Source organism: Hyaena hyaena, unplaced genomic scaffold (assembly GCF_003009895.1).
Source record: "Hyaena hyaena isolate Hyena2069 unplaced genomic scaffold, ASM300989v1 scaffold_1096, whole genome shotgun sequence".
Classification (NCBI taxonomy): domain Eukaryota; kingdom Metazoa; phylum Chordata; class Mammalia; order Carnivora; family Hyaenidae; genus Hyaena; species Hyaena hyaena.
Window position 1 is genome coordinate 185,676 of NW_024081724.1, and position 20,177 is coordinate 205,852.

At 38.1% G+C, this 20,177-nt stretch overlaps 1 protein-coding gene across 1 annotated transcript in view; it reads right to left on the reverse strand.

Moving 5' to 3' along the window:
* THSD7B (thrombospondin type 1 domain containing 7B) overlaps positions 1–20,177 on the reverse strand; it is a 401,417-nt gene that overhangs the window by 49,656 nt on the left and 331,584 nt on the right. Inside the window, exons 11-12 of the mRNA XM_039222263.1 lie at positions 5,427–5,568; positions 2,629–2,744 (exon numbers count right to left, since the gene is read on the reverse strand). Coding sequence (XP_039078194.1) covers positions 2,629–2,744; positions 5,427–5,568 — 258 coding nt within the window. The remainder of the gene's footprint in view (positions 1–2,628; positions 2,745–5,426; positions 5,569–20,177) is intronic.

Consider the following 20,177-nt stretch of genomic DNA (forward strand, 5'->3'; position numbering starts at 1 on the left):
AGATTACGTCTGAGGGGGGTCCTCTGAGCCTCTTGTATTTCAACGTTTACTTCTTTTCCCAGGTCGGGGAAGTTCTCTGCTATAATTTGTTCCAGGACTCCTTCAGCACCTTTCCCTCTCTCTTCCTCTTCTGTGATTCCTATGATACGGATATTGTTGCGTTTGACCGTGTCGCTGAGCTCTCGAGCTCTTCTTTCCTGTCCCTGGATCAGTTGGTCTCTTTTTTTGTCAGCTTCTTGTTTTTCTATAATGGTGTCTTCTAAATCACTTATTCTCCTTTCTGCCTCTTCAATCCGTGCATTGGAGGCCTCTAATTTATTATGTATCTCATTGATCGCATTTTTTAATTCTTCATGCCTATTTTTATTTTCCATTCTGTCTGTAGCCATAGTTTCTTTGATGTCCCCTATGTTTTTTTTCAAGCCCAGCTATTAATTTTACCATTATTAGTCTAAAATCTTGTTCAGTGATGCTGCTGATATCTGTTTTGAGCAGTTCATTAGCTGTCATTTCTTCTTGGAGTTTCTTTGGAGGAGAGCTCTTTCGTTTCGTCATTTTAGTTAGCTTTCTGGCTCTTGTTGGTTTTAAAGACCTGTTTTTTCTCTGTATCTATGAGTGGTGCTATATCCAAGAAGACTCTTTGACTGTCCAGGGCCTATCCTTTCAGAGAGTGTTTTTTGAATGGTATCTCTTGGTCTCTCTTGTTGGGACCTTGGTTATTTTATTTTCCTATTCGTACTGATATTTGGGACTGTCCACCTTTTGTACTCTGGCTTGTTTCTTGAGGTAGCCCTGGAAAAGAAAACAGACAGACAAACACACAGGGAGCAGGGGCACACAAACACACAGGCTAATTCAACTAACATGCAAAGCGAGAGGGAAAACGAAAAAGTTTAATAGAAAAGACGGAGGAGGGAAGGCGAATAATAGGTATAAAATACATAAAAGGGTGAAAAAGGAGAAAAGGAAAGGAAGAAAGAAGAAAACCGATGGACAAAGAACGGTTTAAAGCATATAACCGGATTTCCCAGCTACAGTTAAATAGCCGTGTGTATGCAGTGCTGGTTGAAGAGCATAGAGAAGGAGAGAGAAGACCGGGCGGGATGAGGCAGAATTGGAAATAGAATGAACAGGCAGAAGTGATACGAAGCTTTTTTCAAAGAGGTAAAGGGTAGAATATGGTTGGATAGGTGAGAGAAGAATGCTGGTATCATCCAGAGAAACTATATAGTCTAATTACTCCTGAGAGAAAGAGATGAAAAGGTAGGGAGGTGAAGAATTTACATCTACAGAATGGACTAAATTTGATTGTTTAAGTACGCCGGTGACCAGAGGTAATCAGGTCAGTGTTCTGAGGAAAAAAAGAAAAGGAAAAAAAAAAAAAAACACCAAAAAGAAAAACAAAAAATAAAAACAAAAAAAGGGGAAAAGGAAGGAAGGCAGCACTCAAGAAGGGATGGGCGTGGTGTGATCCAATGAGTCAGGCGGAAGTTCTGCCTGGAAGTTGTAGGGAGGAGAGTGGTGGTGCTCCACCTTGCTTTTATAGGTGTGTAAACTTCCTGAGCCAGGGGCTCAGGCAAAGTTTGTTGTGCTTTTCAACCCAGGCCAGTCCCAGCCTCCAAATCCTAGGCCAAGCACCCCGCTGAAATTGCCTCAGGCGATCCCCTGGCTTTCCCCTCAGGGCGATTCTAATCTTCCAGGCTAGCTCTGGGGGTGGAGCCAGAAGCCGCTGCTCCTGTATCCTCCAGGTGGGGCTGGGGGGCCTGGGTGGGGTGGGGAGCTTTGTCTGCCGGCGCGCTGAGCCCCGCTGGATTGAGGAAATCAAATTCCCTCTGTGTCTCAATCACCCAAAACACGAACTCGAGGTCACATCTGCCAGTTTTTAGCACTTTGCCTTCCCTCTAGAGTTCCAGCCAGCTAGGAGCACAGACGCTGGTGCCTGTGAGGCTCCTTAGGGGTCCAAGCCCGCCTCGAGGGTAATGGCTGCAGGCGTGCAACCTCTCCCAGCCAGCCAGGAGCCAGCACAAAGAAGCAAATCGGAGCGCAGCCCCTCCTGGGCGACTTGGAGCGTGGGGAGAGCCTGACACACAGGTATTTTGTGCGCAAAGATTTTCTACACCCAGAGCGGAGGTTTTTTTGTTTTGGACTCTCTTTTTCTCCTCTCACTCCCCACAGAGGGGGTGGCCCGTCTCTCCAGTCTCCAATCCAGGCCCGATTTTTACTTCCCCAGTTCGCACTCACGTTAGAAGTCTTTCTCAGTGTCTGCATCCTTTCTCTCGCAATCTCTTGGGTGTGGTACGGTTTCCTATGGCTTCAGATCTTTTCCGTGTGATGCCTGGGCGCCAGTGCAGGTATGGAGCTCCCTACTTCTCCGCCATCTTGCCCCTCCCCTCCCTTTCCTAGTCATTTTGACTAAGTTCAAACTAGTGAGGTATAACTGTGCTATACCAGTTACACCTGAACCTAAATTTGTCAAGAAGGAATCATATTTGTCATTTATACCAAATATCAAGTTTCTAGACTAACATTACAATAAAAGAAGAAAAAAACCTGAAAGCAAACAACAATAACTACAACAACAATGAAACCCAAAGCACCTAGCATGAGATACAAATATAAACAAATTACCTGCTCACACTGGTCCATGCCAACTGGCTTGCCATCGCTGCGTATGCAGCTCAGAAGGCGGGTCCTGACGCCTTGTCCACAAGTGGCATTTTCACTCAGCTGGCATGTGCTCCACTCTACAGGTATAGGATCACCACACTGAGTTTCAGAATTATGGTCATGTGAGCAAAATACAACAAACCTTTGATTATTTGCATTGGTGAGGCAGGATAGCATATACATAATCCTAAAATAATATCCAGGTGGCTTAAAAAAGCACCATAAAAATCTTTTACTGCAAAACATATAAAAAGCCAAATAAAAGTGAATTACCTTCTTTTTTTTTTTTTAAATACTTTTATTTATTTCTAGGAGAGAGAGAGAGAGAGAGACAGCGTGAGCAGGGGAGGGTCAGAGAGAGAGGGAGTCACAGACTGAAACAGGCTGCAGGCTCCGAGCTGGCAGTCAGCACAGAGCCCGACGCGGGGCTCGAACCCACGAACCGCGAGATCGTGACCTAAGCGAAAGTCGGACGCTTAACTGACTAAGCCATCCAGGCGCCCCTAAAAGTGAATTACCTTCTTAAGTTTGCTTTCTAAAAGTAAAAAGCCAAATGGTTTGTTGGAGACCATGTCATTGTTGTGCTGAAGAGGAAAGGAAAGATACCAACAAGGATGGTAAAGAAAAACTAGTTTGGAATCATCTGTTTATTGGAGGATAACTGATAGAAAAGGAACCCAGAAATGATGCTACTGTTTAATGTAATGTGGAACTATTTTCAAGGAATAAATCCAGTCATCTAAACCATTTGGTAAAGTTGATATGGCAGAGCTTCAGACTGAGAAAGGAAAGAAAGGTACCTCGAAACTACATGAATATTACAGACAATTTAGTTTTTTTCAAGTTATTGTCTCAGGACAGAAGGTTTTATTTATTTATTAACAGTTTTTTAAAATTTATTTTCCAGAGAGAGACTTAAAGTTGATATGGCAGAGCTTCAGACTGAGAAAGGAAAGAAAGGTACCTCGAAACTACATGAATATTACAGACAATCTAGTTTTTTTCAAGTTATTGTCTCAGGACAGAAGGTTTTATTTATTTATTAACAGTTTTTTAAAATTTATTTTCCAGAGAGAGACTTAAAGTTGATATGGCAGAGCTTCAGACTGAGAAAGGAAAGAAAGGTACCTCGAAACTACATGAATATTACAGACAATTTAGTTTTTTTCAAGTTATTGTCTCAGGACAGAAGGTTTTATTTATTTATTAACAGTTTTTTAAAATTTATTTTCCAGAGAGAGACTTAAAGTTGATATGGCAGAGCTTCAGACTGAGAAAGGAAAGAAAGGTACCTCGAAACTACATGAATATTACAGACAATCTAGTTTTTTTCAAGTTATTGTCTCAGGACAGAAGGTTTTATTTATTTATTAACAGTTTTTTAAAATTTATTTTCCAGAGAGAGACTGACAGAGCGTGAGTAGTAGACAGTCAGAGAGAGACACACACACACAGAATCTGAAGCAGGCGCCAGGCTCTGAGCGGTCACCATAGAACCCAATGCAGGGCTTGAACTCACAAACCATGAGATCATGACCTGAGCTAAAGTTGGATGCTCAACCAACTGAGCCACCCTGGCACCCCCAGGAGAGAAGGTTTTATAGATTTGGATAGTTGTATTGCAAACTAGACTACTGAATGAATTATCCCATAATTAATCTGATTCTTAAAAAGCAAACCAGAAAAACAACTCTGACTTTTAATGTGATTAGAAAGAATGAATGGCCTTTGATGATATACATCAAGAACGTCCTTAAGGACACATTCTATATTTGATAAATGATCTATGAGTTTAACAGGAATAGTAAACTGATGCGTAGTAAAATCAGTATTTTAAAGACATGCTCTTCCAGTAAAGCAAATTTCACTTATTTCTGAAAATTTACTATAAAAATCAAGGATCTGAAGCACCTTTAACTAAAGAAAGAGGGCAAATACACTAAGTCATCTGTCACTAATAAAGACAATCTGATTGCCCCCCCTCTCACCCCAGAATTCATTACGAAGTTTTCTATGTGAGAAATATCAGTAGTGCCACTGTGACCTCAGTGGGGAATTTGTTTCAGAAGAGACTATTGCTTTGCCTCGGCAAGCAAGTGGTGGTTTGGCCATCAGTACTGAATTCAGTGCCGAGACTTAACACGGTTTCACATTTTGCGGCATTTTGTGTGCCTGCTCCTGCTGGGAATGGCAGGTAGCAAATCAATGTAACTAAACAATGTGTGGAATGAGACACTGTGGTGCCCAGGAAAATCCTGAGCAGTGGCTTAATAATGAGGTGGAGGGATTCCCAGTACCTCTAAAGTATCAGTGTCCACTCAGGTTTACTATTTATCCTATTGAGACCCATAGACCAAATACATCACAAGCTTGAATTTCTTGAAATAATAAAAGCCATAAAAGAGCTAAATTATGACAGCATGACCGCATTCTTCCCTAAATGGTAAATTATTGCCTGCTGCATATATTTTGTTATTTTGGTTATCATGGCTTAATTCAGCTCTATTGTGAAACTTTGCCAAGTCTTTTGAAGCATCTTGGAATTCGGAGATTCCAGGTGGCCTTGCTAAAGCTACATGCCAAGCGCGGGCATTTCTTTCTGTGAAGGAACACTGGCAATGTCAAATTCTCGACCTTGCATGCAATACACTCTCACATTCTAGTCAGTCCTGAATCCCAAGAATGAAAACACACACACATGCATTCTCCCATTAGTCCACTTTCATGGAAAATGGCATTGCTGTGGGGTTTAACTGTACCTGTAAGGTTGTACTGGAACTGGAAGCAATTTTCATTGAGGAGGCAGGGCCGCACCTGAGAGTCTTCAGCACATGTCCTTGAATTCAGTGAGGGCCTTAGCAGATGGCGGGTTCTTCTCTGAGTGGAGTGGGGATCACATGACTGTGAAAATCAAAGAGCAGGCAGAGTTAGAATGGACCCCCAGTTAGTTGGCAAATCATGTATGATTATCTGTGTACACATAGGCACTTGTGTAACAACTACGGGGAAGAGACAACTAAGAGTGTTAAATATAATACCGAGAAAATAAAACTGTTTTGTGATTCACTATAAATTGTTCTTTTGTTTGTTTTTTGTACCTAACAACTCCTTTTCTAGATTATGGTGAAGGCTACATTTCTATCTTCCATGTCGAATTGGGCACAAAGAGAACTGTTTTCTTCAATTAAACACACTCTGGGCTCTTAAATAGCCTGCCACATAGCAAGAGATAAATGCATTTTGAATGTCTCAATAAATGAGAAAAGGCAATGTCCCTGTGCCCTCAGATAGTCTAGCCAAATAGAAATAACCATGCAAAATGTCTTAATGAGAAAATAATTTTTAAAACCCTAGAATAGGTATATAGAGAGAATTATAAAATCAATATTGTCAATACACCAGAACTTCCCACATATTTGGGAGGCTGTCTGATCCACAGATGAGCACATCATATTGCCCTTTCAACAAAATGAATGTATAAATGTGACCTCCTGCAAATATCACTTTGCCCATGGGTTGTCTTATAGCCTCAATTCATATAATGCCCTTGAGCCAGGTAAACTTGCCTGCCACATTTCATCCAACTTCTCTACCCACGGTGAACCTTCAAGTTCCCCCTACTGGAACCATCTTTCAACTGTCCAAAATCCTATCGCTTCCCTTCAGAACACTAATCAAGGCTTCAACATTGATACTCTTTCAGTAAAGATAAATTATTTTCCTCCTTCCCAAGCAACTTTCCACCCATGCTCAGGAATGACTCTATAGGATTTGCTTCTGAATATATACTTATACTTCTATATTATACCTGCCCTTATAATATTGCCATGATTTCTTTATTACTCTGGCTCCTTCCTTTCTTTATAAACTCGTTGAAGCCATGATACATTATGGTTTCTACTTCCCATATGAATCTCTAAAAGTCTTGTTCAATACATACCATTAAATATGGTCACATAACCTGTAAACTGAATCTTGGATATTAATCCAAATGATAAGGTTGGATTACACTGAAGTATGCAGAAAAATGCCACAAAATTTTCTTCTAATTTTATTTTTACTTATTTATTCATTTTTTAAGTTTTTAAAAATATTTTTTTAATTTTTGAGAGACAGAGAGAGCACAAGCAGGTGGGGGTGGGAAGGTAGAGAAAGAGGGAAACACACAATCCAAAGCAGGCTCCAGGCTCTGAGCTGTCAACACAGAACCCAATGCAGGGCTCAAACTCACAAGCTATGAAATCATGACCTGAACCAAAGTCAGACATTTAACCGACTGAGCCACCAAGGCACCCCATTTTCTTCCAATTTTAAATGTTTGGAGACATTGAAACACCTTTTTTTTTTTTTTAATCCATGTGACTTTCTGGTTGGATGATCTGTCAATACTGGTAAACTAATTTTACATTTTAATTGTATTGAATTATCTCTAAATGATAAAGAAGGCCATCAAAACCAGGTAATTATACTTAATTATCTGCAAATGAATCCCATGATAAATGTTTACCAATAATTTATTACTAATTCACCAATTAATTTGATTGTTCTCATAAGAAGGAATAAGAACTTAAATGATTTGCCAATGAAAGAAAAATGAAGGTATCTAGGTAGATAACCTGGATTAGTGTTCTACTGATTTTCTACCTTCTAAAAAAAATCAATGTTGGAATCAAATGAATAAGTGTTAGAACTTATGTACCTGCTTAGACTACACCATCAAACAAAGCCAGAAAGATCACACACACACACACACACACACACACACACACACACAAATTATTATATCACCTTGAACAAGTTACTTATATACTCCAAATCTTCGCTTATCTAAACTTGGGTGAGAAAAGTGGATCAGGGCATCTCTGATTTGATGAAATTTAAGAATTTCCTCCCTTAGATCTCATGGTCTATCAGTCTTTAATTCTGTGGGATGTGGTTTTAAATTATGCAGTTGAGCCTAACCCATAATTCATAATCATGTAGACTTTCATAATTACTTTCTAGAAATTAATATACTGAAAACCAACACTGTATCTAACTCTCCTACTAATTCTCTATCCATAGAAACAGACAAAGGGGAAAGTATGGGTGAGTGGAATCCAAAACCACAATCCAACCTAACCGTAGGCAATATTTTCATGTTCCACTTAAAAAAAAAACAAAACAAAACTGCCCTAGCACTGCTAAGAAGTGATAGGTAGGTTAGTGTTCTCTCTTTATTTCTATTAGTTATTTATAGGAAGGCTATAAGATAATGACTTCCTCACAAAAGAGATGGAAGTCGGCTAAGAAAGAAAGAATGGTAAAGGAGGCTTATGTCTGGATGATTTCTTTATTGGATCAAGACTCCTCAAATACAAACCTGGATCTTCTCCCCTCTAGAGTATTTATGTAATGACTTATTGTCCGTTTCCTAAATGAAGTTGAGAAAGTGATGTGTGGAAAACTAACCCAAAGTCAACTTTGGACCAGTTTTCTTGTAAAGATCAAGGTTATATAACTAAAGTTTATTTGCTAGGGGAAGAGATAACCAATAAGAACCAGTTAGTCTCTAGTAAATAAGCCCCCTTTATGAGACAGGATTTTCCAACTTATTACCTTTGAAAACCAGCACTTATCTTAAAGTTCAATCCTTCCTGATGACATTGTGCTTTCACATCTTTTGTTTTCCCTAGCAATAGGGCCTTTTACCCTGGGGCCTGACCTGAATATTTGTAATCATCTGTCAAAATCAAATCAGATATCCCAGCGGAGAGCCTCCAATGACTCCCATGCATCCATAAAAATGGAATAATCTCATTTATTAAACATCTCAACTGTATTTGTACATGTACCAATGTGTGTGCATTCTTTCCCATGGACAATTTGAAGAGAGTCCCTATCTTAATTTTCATGGACACTGAATTATTCTATGTCTGAAATAAAAAATATAAATAATAAATATTTGTTTTATAGGATAATTTGGCTCTTCCTGGGCAATAAGACTAGATATTTGTAAGTTGCTGTTAGGAGACAAACTGGACTATGATCATATTGCCTGAATATAAGGATTCTCCATAGATCTGCATATCTGATAAAAAGAGAATGTAATCATCTAATTCTCATGTCTTAGATGACATTTCCTAAAATAATAGCATCTATCAATAATAAAGCATATCAGTAAATGAGTTTTGATTCACCCACATAAAGGATGACAGTTAATTCCAATATTTTAAAGAAATCCAAATAAAAATATATAATTTGGTATTTTTCTAACACCTAACAAGTTTTTAAGTTTATTTATTTATTTTTGAGAGAGAGACTGAGTGAGCAGGGAGGGACAGAGAGAGAGAGAGAGAGAGTGAGAGAGAGAGAGAGAGAGAGGATCTCAAGCAGGCCCCAACTGTCAGAGCAGGGCACAGCACAGGGCTCAAACTCAAAGTGTGATATTATGACCTGAGCTCAAATCAAGAGTCAGACATTTAACTGAGCCATATAGGCATTCCTCTACTACTTAATTATTAACAAACACAGTTTAATAAAACCTCACTTAAATCCAGGTGCCTGTAAACTTAAATAACTCAGTATTTCTTATCTGGAAATGAATAGGAGCAAAGTATGGCCTTGTCAATTCCCAGTAGATACAGAGAAATGAACACTTTTATTCTGCTACAGAATTTATCTGATTATTCTGAGATGGTTTCTCCCTTATTTCGTTGATTGGCCCTGCTGACAGGAGCTCTGCTGTTTCTCCATCTCTCTCAGGAGGCAAAACTGGATATATAATGCTTTTAACTTGAGTTTTCTTATTTGGAAAAATGGGTAAAAATATTTGCAAAATACCACTGCAATGCTTTGTAAGGAATTTTTTAGTAAAATTAAATCCTGATTCTCTTTCCCTACATCCTTGCCAACATTTATTTGTGTATTTGATTTTAGCCCTTCTGACAGGTGTGAAGTGATAGTGCATTGTGACTTTAATTTGCATTTCCCTGTTGATTAGTGATGTTGAGCATCTTTTATGTGTATCTGTTGGCCATCAGTATGTGTTCTTTGGGAAAATGTTTATGCCTTCTGCCCATTTTTAAATTGTAGTTTGGTAACGAGCAATCCAGTGAAGAAATGGGCAGAAGATATGAACAGATACTTCTCCAAAGAGGACATCCAGATGGCCAACAGACACATGAAACGATGCTCAGCGTCCCTCATCATCAGGGAAATACAAATCAAAACCATACTGAGATACCACCTCACATCAGTTAGAGTGGCTAAAATGAGCAAATCAGAGGACTCTAGATGCTCATGAGGATGTGGAGAAATGGGAACTCTCTTACACCGTTTGGTGGGAATGTAAACGGGTGCAGCCCCTCTGGAAAACAGTGTGGAGGTTCCTCAAAAAATTTACAGTAGAACTCCCCTATGACCCAGCAATAGCACTGGTAGGAATTTACCCAAGGGATACAGGAGTGCTGATGCCGAGGGGCACATGTACCCCAATGTTCATTGCAGGACTCTCCACAATATCCAAAACATGGAAAGAGCCTAAGTGTCCATCAACAGATGAATGGATCAAGAAGATGTGGTTTATCTATAAGATGGAATACTACATGGCAATGAGAAAGAATGAAATCCGGCCATGTGTAGCAACATGGATGGGCCTTGAGGGTGTTATGCTGAGCGAAAGAAGTCAGGAAGAGAAGGACATATACCATATGTTTGCACGTATAGGAGGATTAGGAGGAACTTAACGGAGGACCGTGGGGGAGAAGGGGGAGAAAATAGTGGGGGAGAGGGAGGGAGGCAAACCATGAGAGACTCTTGAATGCTGAGAACAAACTGAGGACTGATGGTGGTGGGAGGAGGGGAAGGGGGGTGATGGGCATGGAGGAAGGCACTTGTGGGGATGAGCACTGGGTGTTATATGGAAACCAACTTGACAATAAACTATTAAAAAAGTAAATTGTATTTTTGTTTTGGTGTTGAGTTGTATAAGTCCCTTATATATTTTGAATATTAACCCATATCTGATAGATCATTTGCAAATATCTTGTCCCATTTACTAGGCTGTCTTTTTGTTTTACTGATGGTTTCCTTCACTGTGTAAAAGCTTTTTATTTTGGTATAGTCCCGGTAGTTTAATTTTGTTTTTGTTTTTGTGATGAGCATTGAGTAATGTAGAGAATTGTTGAGTCAGTATATTATGCACTGGAAACTGCTAAAGCACTGTTTGTTAATTATACTGGAATTAAAAAATAAACAAACCTTGATTCTTAAAGGTTGATAAAGGATGAGAAGACCTCTATAGGAGAAAGATCTGGGCCTGAAGAATTGTTATTTATGCCTCTTCTGCTTAAAAATATCCTCAAAGATTCTGAGAAGATGTGAAAAAAAGTTCTTTGGATTACTACAGTGCAATTAGAGCAAAGACAGAAACATATGGAAAATATGGTCAGTAAAATTAAGTGTTGCGTTATCTCCATAAACAGACTATGAACAGATGGGGACCAATGACTGAAGTTACAGGACCTCGGTGACATCAGCATCCAATAGGAGAAAGCAGAAAGTAAAATGAGGCATCTGCCATACCCAAGAACAACACAATGGAAAATTAAACTGGAGCATATGAGGATTTTGTACATTACAGAAGCAGGTGGCTATAAGGGGTCCATGGAGAGATTTTGGGCGTTGATGTGTTAACAAGCAAAAACTCCCTTCCAGGATAGTTTCCTGAACTGACGAGAAGTGGATGAGAGGAGTTTCCAAATTGAGCAAAATAGGGAAACTACCAGTGAAGGAAAAGAAAGACCCAATAAGTAATGGTGAAGGAAAAAAGATCCAGTAAATCTCACAAAGTAAGTCGTAGCTCTGAACACTAAAAACAAATGTGGAAAAGAATGAATAAGCCCTGGACCATGAAAACAAAATTAGAAAAAAACAATCCTCAACCACACCCTCTCCTAAAAGTTCACAAAACTTGATTTCACACAAAAAAATAAGAAAATTATCAAATTCAAATCCCAAACAACAGTATCATGAAAAAAGGTAATAAAGGTTAAAATAGCACCACCATAGATAAGTAAGTATAGTAGAAAGATATGCATGAAAGAGAGTTGCAAACCACTACTTCAAAGTAAACAGATTGGAATTTCAAAAATGGCACAGAAAGAACAGCACAAACAAAAATTAGAAAAACACAGACCTTTAGAGATAGAACTAAGTAAATAGAAATAAAAGAAAAACATTTTTAGAAATGAATATGAAACTACGAGAATTACAATAATAAAAAATACCATTTTGGGACACCTGGTTGGCTTAGTCAGTTTATTGTCCAACTTTGGCTCAGGTCATGATCTCACAGCTTGAGGCCCGTGTTGGGCTCTGTGTTGACAGCTTGGAGCCTGGAGCCTCCTTTGGATTCTCTCTCTCTCTCTCTCTCTCTCTTTCTCTTTGCCCCTCCCCTGCTTGTGCTCCGTTGGCTTAGTCAGCTAATTGTCCAACTTTGGCTCAGGTCATGATCTCACAGTTTGAGGCCCGTGTTGGGCTCTGTGTTGACAGCTTGGAGCCTGGAGCCTCCTTTGGATTGTCTCTCTCTCTCTCTTTGCCCCTCCCCTGCTTGTGCTCTCTCTCAAAACTAAACAAACATTAAAAAAAATTACCATTGTTTTCATGAAAAACAAAAACTGAAAAAAATGAAATAAAATAACACAGAGATAAAAGAACAAGAGATAAAAGAATTTGAGAAAAATTAGCAATTAGAAAAGTGAGGCAATAGAGATGCCACATGCATATAGGATTTAATGGAAATGAAAACCTAGACAAGAAAATAGAGCTGAAAAATATTCAAAAAAACTTTCAAAAGAAGGTAAGACTCAACTACTTATTGAAAAGGTACCTCAGAATCACTAATGCTGAGACATATCTTGGTAAAAGCACTAAGCTTTAAAGAAAAAGAAGGAAATATTCTATGAGTATCTGGGCAAGAATACCAGATGGTTTACAAAAGAAATAAAATCAAACTGGTCATGAGATTTTTTTGACAGGAAAACATATCAGTTATCAGAAAGGTACACGAAGAAAACAAAGAAACACACAAACATGATTCAAGGATTTTAGATCCAGCAAAGCTGACTTTCAATTAAAATACAATGCATAAACTATTAACTACATGCAAGAACTCAAGGAATGGTGTTTCCAGGAGTCCTATCTTAGGAATTTACTGGACACTGAGGTTTAGACAACCAAAAAGGACTGGGATGACATTAATCTAAAGACTTGAGGTGAGCCAAATTTACATGTAAAATGTATAAGATGTAGATAAAATTCAACTGTAAGAAAATGAGAAGAACCTATGAAAAAATATAAACATTTTAAAGTTCTTGTGTTGGTAGTAGGAATATTGTTATTCTGAGAATGTTTTCTGTTACATGGATCAAAGCAAATGTGTAATTATGATATATTCTATTTCTTTTATTGCCAGTGTCCTTGAAAAAGTGGACTCTCAGAAGAGAAAAAAGGAGATATAGATTTAATGGAGAATTTAAATGAACTCCTATAGTTCATCAGGATGAACCCCTGAAGTTTTTCATTTTCAGAACAAATGAAATAATAGCATGTATTTCTAACCTCTGCCACCAAAGTGGCTTTGGGATACTTAATGAGTTTAATGAGATTAATGAATGTAAGCATTCTGAATTCTTAGAGCTGTGGATTTTGCAAGTGCAGTGAACTCTTATTAATGTATTTTGCACAGGTAAAAAGTTGCATACAAAAAGGAATGTTTACTATGACATCATAGCAAACCTGATCAGAAATGAAAATACTGTAAACTAAAGTTACTAGTCAGTGAGAAGCGGCAGAAGTTGGATCCCTTGGCCCTACAGTGATGGGCTCTGTCTCTCCCTGAACTTTACCCAGAACTGACGGGACGAACAAGACACAATCCTATGTATAGCAGAATAGCCTCTATAGCTTCTCTTTGTCCTTTGACAGTGGAGACCGAAACCATAATCTGGGCTGTCTTAAATGCCCAATAACAACAGGTAGTATTTTAGAGTATAAACACATGCCAAATACTGTGGGGATATTACTATGGTGATAAGCTCATAAAGTCCTTCAACCTGCTACTGATCTAGGTGTATTTTAATATCCTTATTTTTTACAGATGATGAAATTGAAATCCAAAGACTATAACAACATAGTAGGTTCTCAAGCCAGGATTTGAACTGGAGAGGGCTAATTTGCTCTTTGGTATCTTCAACTGTTCTGCGTGTAAAGTAGTGGTACTTGTGGAGTATGTTGAGATAAGGTAAAACAATGTCTAAAAGAGCTAGTGACTATGGTTATTGTGACTGCCATTTATTTTAACCTCGAAAGCATTTAGTATGGACAGTAGTAATTAGAGATGGAGAGAAAGGAAGAGAGAACATACATAAGGAACTTTATAAACTAACCCCAAAGCAAGGTTAGACACAGGCTGAGGTGTGGGGAAGTCAAGCAAGGAATGGGGACAGTGAATAAGATTTGCTGCCTGCCTTTGAGGAGACCACAGTTCATAGGCTAGGGGCTGACTCATCGTATTTAGAGAGTTAATTGGAAAGAGGAGGGCCACATGTCTCTGTGTAATGAAAATGACAAGAGCAGAGGCAAAAGCTATCATATCATCAACATGAAATAACGTTCCTGGGAAAGCTTTGCTGCCCTATTGCGAGGAGGAAGTTGGGATGACACATAAATATCTGGAGATTTTTGCTTAGCTAAGATGTTTGGGTAAAGATTTTATAATAGTCCAGGACATCCCCACATAGTCCTTCTGCTTGGTATTTTATGACACTAAGAAGGTGCGAAGGTACAGATTTATAATCCAATCAGAGGCCTTGGAACAAATGAATGATGTATGCCCTATCCAGTCACTATTTATATGTTATAAACGGTATCCCCTGTTCATATTATTATTGGGGCTTGAGAATGAAGAAAGAAGAATGACCAAACAGAGCCCCAACTAATGGCCTACATTCTTCAAAAATGTCCAAGTCATGAAAGAAAGAGACTGAAGAAACCAAAGGGATAGAATCATCAAATGCAATATGGTCTGGATCCAGTAATCAAAGGACTATAAATGCTAGAAAAGACATTATTGAGACCATTGAGGATTTGGGAATATGGCCCAAAAGTTAGCTGCCAGTACTGTCAATGAGGAATTTCCTGAATTTGTTAATTATGCTGTGATTATGTTAGAGAATATCCTTGTACTTAGGAAACACATACTGAATGGTCAATAGTAAGGGAAAAAAGGGCATGTTGCCTTCAACACATGCTCAGGTGGTTCAGAACAAAGACTGTGTATACACATACAAATACCATTATTTTTTAACATATATGTATATATGTATGTCCATGTAGAAAGAGAAAGGGGTACATGTCTGTGTGTGTGAGGTGGGGAAAGATAAAGTATATGTGGCAAACTTAAAAACTGATGGTGTTATAAATGGAGTTATAAATGGCATTGGCACACCGATACTTAGGAGATACGTGTGAAAAAAACACAAATGAAACATGTAGTGATAACTACCTATAAACCACCTATAAGCCGCCTAGAGGATCCCTAGGTGACCACTGCTATATGAATTGAGGAACAAACAAACTCTTAACCTCAAACTGTCTACCGGTCCTTCCCACCCACCCCCTGCCCCTGTTCTTCTCTTCTTTAATTTCCATGTGATGCTTGCTTCTTTTTCTTCACTCTAAGCCTCATTCACTCAAGAACCAAGTTTAAAAACCAAGCCAAATTAAGCAATAAACTGCAGTGGGGTTCCTGCTGTGCGACGGACTCCAAGACGCTGCCTGTGATGAGACTGTCTGGACAGAGTCTTGGTATCTACCAGCAGTGAGAGAGTGCTCGGCCCCTCTTCTGGTCTCAGAAGACTAAAAGAGAGTCAATTTTGTGATATGTGTTTTAATGTTTGTATCCCCCTCTAATTCCAGTCCCCACCATAAATCAAAGAGGCTAAACAATGCATCTAGAATGATTCCAAGATCTCACTCTCCACTTTTGCCTAATCTCTCCTTCCAAAGATCCTTGGGCCCCTTTCATCCCAGGAGAATGAAATGAAACCATTTTTTAGCCAAAACCACTTGATCCACCAAAGGAAGAAGAGAGTTATTAAATGCTATATGTGGGGCGAACCAACACAGAGGGAGCCCACACCTGGGCTCATTCTTTCTAGGCCACCATTACTCTAGGCGTTTACTCACACGGAATCTTTCTTTTCCACTTTTTTCCGTCCCTCCATCACTCTACTCAACCTTGCCTAACTAACTATTACTCATCTAAGGCTTCCAGATGTATATTTTCTGCCTGGAAAACTTCAGGGTACTTCTAGCTGTTAAAAAGTGTGCCAATATATGCTGACATGACAAATTTTGCTTTTTCTCTGTTAACAGCTACTACTCTGTTGAAATTGATTAGAAATTTTCTGTATTCCTTATTAGACTGTAGGTTTCTTGAAGAATGTAGCTTTCTTGAGGGTCATTATATCCCCATGTCTAATAGCATTCGCCACCTAGGAGGAACTTAATATTGGTCCACTGTATAGTATTTACAATTTATTTTTGTACCTATGTGCTAGAAACTGTGCTAAATGATTTACATGTATTAATCCTTACAATAACTTCTAAATTGTGCTGAATTATTTTAATTTTCTTGATTTATTCAGGTTACATAGCTTTCTCAAAGTGCCAGTGCTAAGAAGAGAAACAGGGAGGAAAGAATATAATCTTTTATTGGTTGTTTAAAAATTTCAAGTTTATTTCCTATAAATGTTTACTCAACATTTTTGTATACTTAGCATTTGCCTTTCAACATGGCATTTACCTTCTAGAGAAAAAGACATTGCAAGCAAATTGAAATCCATTTTATCTCACCGTCTTCTGAAACAGGAAAAATAATCTAAAGGGTGGGGATTCATAATTTTGTCTCTATAGAATCTGTAATAATAATATAATTTGAACGTAAAAGCACCCATAGTATTTTTATTTGCAATTTTTATATCGTACACATAATGTACTGTTTTAAAACTTAAAAAAAAAAAAAAACCCTACAGATACATATGAAGAACTAAGGAATACTACTGAGATAGCACGTGTCTAACTTAGCCATAAATCCTTTAAGAAAACATAGCTCACTTAAAATTATTCACAGATAGTTTTCTAGGTAATAAGGATACTGCAACCAAAATGGAAAGGAGGTTAAGATTTGGAGAGCCACATGTAATTTTTAAAAATCTGAAGTCTGTATAAAAATCACCAAGGGATCTCTCTGATCAGACATGCCATTTTATGGAGAGTTTCCATGGCAATCAATCAGTGTGTCTTAGGAGTCAATATATTTTCTATCTCACCAACTTGGGGGATTGAAATGTTAGAGAGGGGGACATGTAGGGCAACTTTCACATACGGTAAACACATGTTTAAAATTCCAAGTGAAAATCTGGCCTTTTCTACTTGAACATGAAACCTACATTTGGGATGAAATCAAAATCACAAGTAAAATGGAATACAGATCACAAATCTGAGTTCAAAACCATTAATACACAGTAGTTGGATACTAAAATTTTAATAATAGCCATCATAATAATGAAATATCATGGACACTAAAGACAGCTCTTCATAGATCAAAGAAAGCAAATGAGTCATTTCAAAAAATTAAATTTTATATTTCACTATTTCAAAAGTTAAAATAGTCACACTTGTCATACTTCTTAGAGAAAACTCCACTTGCAGAAGGTTCAGCAATTAGAAATAGTACAAGTAAACTTGGGCTCTGACTCATATTTTAAGTTGTTCAATGTTATTAATTTTTGATGTATTTGTAATCCCAATAAAAATCATATTTGATATTCCAACGAGCAATTATTATACTCACTTTTATAGATAAGTAAATAGAGCTTCAAATAGTGTCAACAACCTGTCATAGCCACATAGCATAATACAAAGGACATAAACCAGAATCTTCATATCCCTTTTCATTATCTTCTTGGATTTCAAGACTGTATCAAATATTATCTTTATATACCTACTTTATAATGTTTTCCAGTACATTTCAATAACAAGGAGAATAATTTTATTATTATAATAGTAGCTAATTAGTTTCCATGGCCTGTTCTACATTATATGGGTGTTTGAAATCTTCCAAATACACTGTTCAATGACCTGGATGTTCTTATGTCAAAACTATCCTATGTAAAAAGTTAGAGATTTTGAGAACCTATTTTAGCATGTTGTGATTGCAAAAGGAGCATTGTCAGAAGCCTGCTCCCTTAATGAACTAGAAATAAAAGGCAATTCTCCATGTCTGTTTCTTCACTCATAAATTTATCCCATATAATTCACAATGAAGACAATAAAATAAGTTTGAGAGCACTCTGAAGAACAAAAAGCATTCTGTGATCACAGAGGTCACTCTGGTGAGGGGAGGGGTTCATACTGGACTGTGCACAAGGCAGCAAGTGATTCAGCAGAGTATCATCTAAATGAAAACTAAGAGCCATTAAGTTCCAGCTCATCACCAATTACTCAAAGGTTAGGGCCTCTCAATCAAGTGCCACCAGAAACAAATTGAAAATTGGCAGAGCACAAAATAGATGACAGTCAGACTCTGGAATGTGAGCCAGTGAGCATGAGGAGGGCTGAAGACTGCTGAAGCAGAGGCTTTGGGGATGGTAGGTGCACAGGAGTGATGTAACAGAACTCAACCAGTGCAAGGTTTCTTCACTCCCTATTGACAAACACTCAGATGCATAAAGTATAATTTGGAGTGTATTCCCTAAAGAAGTACAGTGTTCTCTTAGACTAGAAGTCCAATGCAACCAGAAAGAGGCAAAAGAAAGCAACATAGGTAAACATGGGACAGAACAGCCTGTACTGTAAGTTTGGAAATTCAAACACAGTTCATAGAGGCAAAATTGCAGAGCATTCTATTAAACAGACATGACCAATTTTCATAAGAATGAAATCTCTTGCTACAGTTGTGGAGAGATAGATCAGGCTGAAAGAATACAGATACTGGCTTTTAAATTAGGCTCAATTTCAACTGTGGGCCCTGCAACCCCAGACTTTATAAGTTTTCTAAACCTTTCACTTTCCTCACTAATATAAGGGGGCTAATCATGCTATTCTATAAGCATTAAATGATATAATACACACAAAATGCCTAGCATAGAGAAACACTGGGCCTGACTTTATTTATTTTATTAAAAATTTTTTAATGTTTTATTTATTTCTGAGAGAGATAGTATGAACATAGGAGGGTCTGAGAGAGAGAGGGATATACAGAATCTGAAGCAGGCTCCAGGCTCTGAGCTAGCTGTCAGCACAGAACCTGACACAGGGCTCGAACCCACAAACCGTGAGATCATGTCCTGAGCCGAAGTCAGCCGCTTAAAGGACTGAGCTACCCAGGCGCCCCATTATTTTTATTTATATTGTTTGTTTTGAATTTGCTTTTACTTAGTACAGTGATTCCAAGGATACATGGAAACCAAGGGTCTATATTATTTAAAAAAAAAAAAAAAACTTGAATGCCCATTTTGCTTCTGATGTGTCCTATGTTCTAAGAAAACTGATGAAATTAGGAGTAGACAAAATATGTCTGCTTGTTTCCTAAATGATTGTCTGTGTGTGTGTGTGTGTGTGTTTGTGTGTGTGTGTGTGTGTGTGTGTGTGTGTGTGTGTGAGAGAGAGAGAGAGAGAGAGAGAGAGAAGGGAGAGAGAGGAGGAGGAGAAGAGTGGAGAAGGAAGTAGGGAGAAAACAAAGCACAAAGGAAGCCTAAAAGCATTGGAAAATGGTCACTTCCTATGGCTACAAGCCTGCAGAGAATTCCTGAGTCTTCCAGGAAGGACGCCTTGGTAGGGAAAGGGCAAAGGGATACCTGGGTGAAGACCCACCTATGAGCTGTTAGAGTCACTCCAGAGGCTTCTGGTTGATGTTTCTTGTTATACATTAAATCCTCTAGCTTCTATTAAAAAGTTAAGCTTTATAGAAGCATTCAAAATGAATATCTTTGAGGGAGATGTTTATTGCTATCATATGAGAGGGAAGAAAAAAAACAAGAGAAAAATCTCTAAGGTTTTCTTTAGTGGGTTGCAAATCACTGAATTATGAGTTACACAGATATTTACAAGCTTGGCCTAGATAGAGTATAGTAATCTATAAATGCTGCTCAAGTGATTTATGGCACAACTATCCTAACACATTACCAATAGCAGGAAATGTCTTTAATTTATTCTCAGTGATGCACATTTACATTATTCATAACAAGCCATTTATAGGGAAATGTGCAACCCTTAAACTAAAGTGAATGCATCTCTAGTGGGTTTTGAGCAGTTATAACTGTCTAATAAATGCTCATATCCTAACTTACTGTACAAGCCAATGTAAATGTTCACCAGCTAATCCTGTAAACACTTTATTCTGTGAATTAGTGAATAGTTCTGGAACGCAAGGCAAAACATGTAGACTAACAAAGTTGTTTGGG